Source organism: Aplysia californica, unplaced genomic scaffold (genome assembly GCF_000002075.1).
Source record: "Aplysia californica isolate F4 #8 unplaced genomic scaffold, AplCal3.0 scaffold00244, whole genome shotgun sequence".
Classification (NCBI taxonomy): Eukaryota; Metazoa; Mollusca; class Gastropoda; order Aplysiida; family Aplysiidae; genus Aplysia; species Aplysia californica.
In genome coordinates, this window is record NW_004797514.1 from 177059 (window position 1) to 183684 (window position 6626).

The following is a 6626-nucleotide window of genomic DNA, read 5'->3' on the forward strand; positions in this document are numbered from 1 at the left end:
GGGGAATGGAGGAGGGTATTACTTGACTTTAAAAAAAAATGGTAATAGCTCAATTCTTATTTCCACATTGTACATTTTATTAGAGGCCCGACCATTGATTGCAAAGTTTGTATCCGATAGAACTGAATCTAGTAGGTGGAACGCCATGAAACACCTTTAAACAATACAAACTTTCAAAGCTACCTTGAGAAACGACGTGTGTTAACCTTAATTTTGCCACCATTTGACCCATTCACCCTCTTCTATCCCTAACTATGAATGCCCTTCGGGTACAGTGCAAATAACCCCAAATGAAAACACTATCAGTGCGTTTTAGTTTTAGAAGTAGAGGTTTTACGGCGCTTGCAACTACATAAGGTCATATGAGCGCCAAGGCGTGGATGTCAATAGAGAAGTCCTTACAGGAAATCAGACTTACTCTGATCACCTCTCTAGCTTCAGCAGCACAAAGTTTGCCTAAACTGATAAGGCACCCCGGAAATAGCGAGCCACAAGAGTGTGACAAACTTACAAAAGAAGTAGAGGAAAGTGACGAAAGTAAGGATTAGGAAAGAAAAAACATCAGTTCCATGTTGTAGTTCAGGGACATTAATGAGCATGACATTGTTCGATCAGCTCATTTACAATTCTACTGTGCTTTAGAACGAGAAATGTCCCCTCTTTTGGGAATGGCCTAAGGACACTTCAGTCAGTGGGAGGGGGGGGGTATATCAGTGTGTGGGGCAGAGACCATTCCCAAAATGCTCAGAAGGAGCGACGGGAAGGGGATTTCTCGGTTAAAGTCACTGAAGATGTGGCTTAGAAATATGCTTCAGGACATTGGATTTATGTCACAGACAAATATGTTAACAGACAAGATAGATTGAAATAAAAAACAGTTTTATGTAGGTAGAGTTAAAAGACTTCAGACTTACTCGTATCGCCAACAGGAAATCTTGGTCTGTCTCGTAGTCCACAGGCCTGTCCTGTGAGACAACTCCTGTATTCGAATTTACGCTGAATGGAGAGCCTGGGGTAAAATAAAAATGGATAAAGGTTAGTTTGGATCCCCCCACACCCCATTCTTAAAAGTTACTCTAGCTTAAGACGTCACTTCTATCCAAATCCGATTTAGATAGCTATGATTATACTAAAGCAACTTGGTCCTTTGTAGAGTGGAAAACCCGGATGTTCGTACAAGGCTCGAGTAAGCTTAAATTTTTAAAAAGATTTTATTGGGGAGGGGAAAGGGGTTGGTAAAGGGTGGCAAGTTTACATTTACAAAAGAAATGAGTAGTCCTGAGCAATGCAAACAAGACGCTGCTGACAATAATTATGCAAACTTGCACAACTTTTCGTTGTAACCGAATGCCATACTGCTGTCTGGGGTATGGAAGTTAGGTCCACTGCTGTTGCATGCAAAATACGAAAGTTCGATTTTCGAACGTGGAGGGTTTTTTTGGTTTTTGTTGGGTTTTTTAAAATCGAATATCTCCTTTTGTCCGCTGGGATGTTGTATTATCTTGGCCACGGTTTGCTCTTACAGGCAAGGTCGAAACAGCCTGTCCCCTTAAATCATCTAAACGATGGGGGCGTCAGACATTCTCAACCGGCGTCTGTGGTGCAGAGGTTAGGACCTATCGCACACAGATGAACTGATTTCGATTACCGTGTAGGAAGAATCTTTTCCCCGTTGCACGGTCTTTCTGCTGGTGCTATGTATCCGCCTCAAGCCAGGTTGGGTCTGGCAGGCAGGTGGAAACCATCCTCCTAAATTATCTAAATTGCGTTGATAGGGGTGTAAAAACACCTGCATTCATTCAGACGTTTCCAATTCTAATTCAGAAGAATTCTACTACAGGGCCATTCCATAAAATATGAAAGTGTACTAAAATACACAACGCAGGGAATATGACCCGCTGATAAAAAAAATAATTGTAAAGACTGATAGAACCGCGTTAGTTGTTATTATTGTTGCTGTTGTTGTTGTTGTTGTTGTTGTTGTTGTTGTTATTGTTGTTGTTTGTGGGGGGTTGGTGTTGTTAGGGGAAACTCGCCTGTAATCAACCAATAAATATATATATAAATAAATAAATAAATAAATAAATTAATTAATTAATTAATTAATAAACTACAGTTTCATGCTTTATAGAATGTTCCTATACATCGTTTAATGTGTAAGACAATCAACCAGGGTAAAGGAAGAATATCGTGTGGACGCAATACCTGTTGTGATAAGGGTGTACGTGACGGCAGTCGTGTCGGGGTCAACAGCAGTCACTGTAGTGACAGGAGTAACTTGAGGAAATGCAGCCTCCGTGATCGATGCTTGGTACAGAGTCTGAAAGAACAGACGAAAAATAGAGATTTTTTTGCTCCATATAGGAAGTTTTAGGTCAGCACAAAGTGACCTGGAGACGCACAGTAGAGTCTGAAATGAAATCATGGAACCATTCGTGGGGGACGTTGACCAAGATGGCTCAAAACAGACGGAGCTGGAGATCCTTTATTGCTGCCCTAAACGCCATATGGCGTAACGAGTAATAAGTAAGTAAGTCAGTCAGTAAGTCAGTAATAGGACGTTTTACGGCCCCTTCGGCCCCATTGACACAAAGTAGATCATTTAGGAAACTAGTCGTCGGGTCGGGTCGGGTCGGGTCGGGACAGGAAATGCCGCTGGCCACCGCAAAGTGTATCAAACAGACATCTGTTTTTCTTTGTCAGATTTGACCCGGAAGCCCGAAATGGCTATCACATTCCACTGGCAAGCAAAAGATCGAACCCCGAAAAGTCATATGACACGTAGAAGCTTTCTGATTGGTTGATCAGATGTTCCAAACTGTGACCTGAAAACAAAACAAATTTCTTTGAAATTGGAGGATTAGACTTAGCTGAGTACCTTAATCCAGGAAATTCTGGCCGCCCTCAAATGTATAAAAAAAATAGCAAATAGTGATTTTATGAAACACTCTGAAGTGTGCTCTTGGTATATGAGAAACGACATTACGGGGCTCCAGGAAACGTTTCAAAGTCCCCAAGACTGATTTCTTTCTTTTTGACATTATAGCTTTATCTGTGATCTATAACTTTCTTCAGGAACTTTGAAAAAGCTTTGGAAAAAGTAATAATAATAATAATAATAATAATAATAATAATAATAATAATAATAATAATAATAAAAATAATAATAATAATGAATAGCATTTGTATAGCGCATATCCCCGCTCAACAGCAGGCTCTATGCGCTTTACACTATATTATTACCCCAGCAGACCATAGAACACTCCGAAACATTCTCAGCTTCCCGGGAAGCATACAGTGCAAGCAGCTGATTAAGCGCTCAAACACTAACAAACTGACAAGATCTTTCGCTGCCTATAGCCGGGAACCCATTCCCACCTGGGTGAAGTGAGGAAAATTCGTGTAAAGTGCCTTTCCCAAAGACACAACGTCGGGTCCCTGACGGGATTCGAACCCACGACCTTACGGTTGCGAGTCCGAGAGCCTAACAACTAGGCCACCGACGCCACTAGCTACATACATATAGATCTATTAAGTATATGTTATTTTTAAGTGATTTAGTTAGAACTATAATGCAAGCAATTGTGTTTTTAAAACAACTTTTTAGTTATTAAATGTTTCTGAAATTATCAATTCAGATATCGCTTTGACATTTGACAGCTATGGTCTTTCCTTAGATATTACTACAAACTGGTAGGTAGTTTGACTGCAGATAGCTAAAAGAAATTGAATAAACTAACTTTTACGAAAAGAGAGAGGACGCAAAATGATTTTTTCCAAGACTATTGCCATGCATCATCTTTGAATTTGGTATGGTATTATTCTATACTAATTGATAGTGTTTATCTATGTATTTATGTGTGTTTTAATGTGTTACTCTCCTTATTCATTCAGTCATCCTACTTTTATTCGCTTCTTTGACTGTGTTAGTAGACTGCGCGCGAACGTGTCAGCACATCTATCAAAATTCTTCTTCATATAACTTCTCTTCAATACATCAACACTCTGTCTCTTGAAATTCTGTCTGCCTGAGTTGTCTTCATTCCTATACATGTTTCTGTGCCCTGTTTCCACTTCCGTTGAGGTTTAGTACAGGGTACCCATTACGGCAGGATCGGGCCGATCGCCCGACTCGGTCGCCTGAAACTAAAGACAAACACGTTTGTTTTTTAGGCGACTGAGTCCGGCGATCGGCCTGATCCGCCGATCCAATCCAAAATGGGCACCCCGTATAACCCGCCCTCTATCAAAATATATTTCTATTATTCTGTTTATCTAGTCGTTTACCTATCCACCCTCCCCCCAACCCAAAACCCATCCATTCTTTGAATAATCCATTCTTTTAACTGTTCACTCTCTACCTTTCTACACGTATACATTAATTTGCATATTTATCTAAATTTCGATCTGTCTGTCTGTCTGTCTGTCTGTCTGTCTGTCTGTCTGTCTGTCTGTCTGTCTGTCTGTCTGTCTGTCTGTCTGTCAATCTATCACTTACCACCGGACTCCCACCCTCCTCAAAGACTGGCGGGGCTATGTTTGTAGCGTCTATTGCGATAGAAACTGCTTCACTTGTGGTTGAGGCCGAGTTGTTCCCGGAGTACACTGTAACGTTGCATTCCCACGGGGAGTCGGCTGCGCTCAAGGCTCCATTGACCAGGACAGCTCCTGAAAGCAGTAATTGGGCCAGCTGCTTAAATGTACTACTAAGCCTAAAGCTTTTGTTTCGGTAAATGATTTACAGCGCTGGCGACTACAGACGGTCATATGAGGGGGGCCCAACACCATGCCAAGAGTCGTCTGAGAGTCTGGTCTTTGGTCCTCCGGTTCTCATTGTCGGACAAATGCCTGTTCTTAATAGATACAACAAACAGGGGCGTCATAGTTTATCAAGACGGAGACGAACGTAATTGTGACGGCTGTGTCATAGAGAGGAATCACTGGGGAGGACATTGCGTCATGATCTGGGGTGGAATCATGTGGAATCACAAAGTAGGACCAATGATCTTCCAAAATTAAGGCCAAGGTCGAGGTCAAGGTACCAATGCTGCCCGCTGCATAGAAAGAGTTTTTAGGCCCCTCAACCCACATAAAATTTTAACTTCCGGATCCAGCAAAACAATGCTTGTGCGCACACTTCCCGTGTTACACAGGTTTTCCTCCAACACCATGGCATCATTCTGCAGCCTCACCCTGCCATTAGCACGGATTTATACCCAATTAAGAATTTTCGGAAAAAAATTTAACTACGCATCAAGGGGAGACAACCAAAGCTGAGAATCACGCAGGAACTGGATGTGGCCATCTATATGGAGGCAGATCCCGCAACGTTTTACTAACAACCAAGTGGCCTCCTTGTATCTGAGATGCACCGCAGTTATCCGATCTAATGGTGGCCATAACCACTACTGAGCATTTTGATGTATTAACCGGAAGTAGAAAATGTATCCCGTTAAAATTTAATATTCACAGTGATGCCCCAGGTATCCTTTCATAATGCCAGAAAACAGTTTTAATTTGAATTTCTCCATTTTGTAAAAAATGGAAAAAGAAGATGATCACCATTGCAAAGGAAAACAGGATTTTGGGTTTCTTTTGCTCACTAGTACATATTACACTCAAGATTCTGTTTACTAGAACAACTCATGAAAGCAAAGATTAATTGTCTTTAAAAAGCTCGTAGTCTCAAAAAAGCATCTAAGGCATCTCAAAATTATATTGCAAATGAGCAACCAAATATGTGGTATTCCTAATACCCCCCCTCCCCCACGCAAAAAACCAACCAACAACAACAAACAAACAAACAAACAAACAAATAAACAAACAAAAAACACTTCAGCCTCTCCCTTCACATAATAATGGATAGACTAAGGGAAGCTAGTGTCTCTAGAGGGTCGGGGAGAGACAGCAACATGCGTGGAAAAGCCAGAAGAATATCCAACCAACTATTAACTGGCACGATCAGCAGGCTGACCCTTTCATGGATCCCGGGGAGGAGGGAGGAACAGCTATGGCATTGTGCCGCCTGCAGTGATGCCTATTCTCCAACCAAGTAAGTAAGTAAGTACACAACAAGCCCTCCGTGTCCTACATGTTATCGACCAAATCAACTGAGCTATGTCAGTGGTGTCAGTGGTTTAGTGGTTAGGGTGTCAAGTTCGCAACCGAAATGTCTTGAGTTGGAATCCCTTCAGGATCCCGACGTTGTGGCCGTGGGAAAGACACTTTTTACGAAATTTTCTCACTACATTACCTGTGTTAGGAACAAGCAGCAACTTGTCTCTGTTAGGATTGGGCGTAGGACAGGGAGCTGCCCAGGCGTAGGTTGGTGTCGAGAACAAGGTTGTGGCATCCACATCCGTCGAAGAGAAAGTGTACACAGTCGTGCCGACAGGGGCGCTCTCTAGCACAGCTGTGAGATAAAATAGGTGATCATTTATTATTTCCATAATTATTTGTAAGTATGATTAATGTAGGATTTTATTGCTGAAATAAATACTACTGCAATAATCCTCCTCATCCGCCGTATCCCCTTTTTCGTCCTCCTTTTTTTCCTTCCCTCGTTTTTTCTCCCCCTCCTCCTCCTCCTCCTCCTCCTACTCCTCCTACTCCCCCTCCTCCTCCTC

At 41.9% G+C, this 6626-nt stretch overlaps 1 protein-coding gene across 1 annotated transcript in view; it reads right to left on the reverse strand.

The window, feature by feature from the left end:
• The window catches only part of LOC101864464 (protocadherin Fat 4), a gene marked incomplete in the record, with an annotated part of 42389 nt that overhangs the window by 23983 nt on the left and 11780 nt on the right, over nt 1-6626 (reverse strand). Inside the window, 4 exon segments of the mRNA XM_013083610.1 lie at nt 915-1009; nt 2206-2320; nt 4499-4668; nt 6254-6412. Coding sequence (XP_012939064.1) covers nt 915-1009; nt 2206-2320; nt 4499-4668; nt 6254-6412 — 539 coding nt within the window.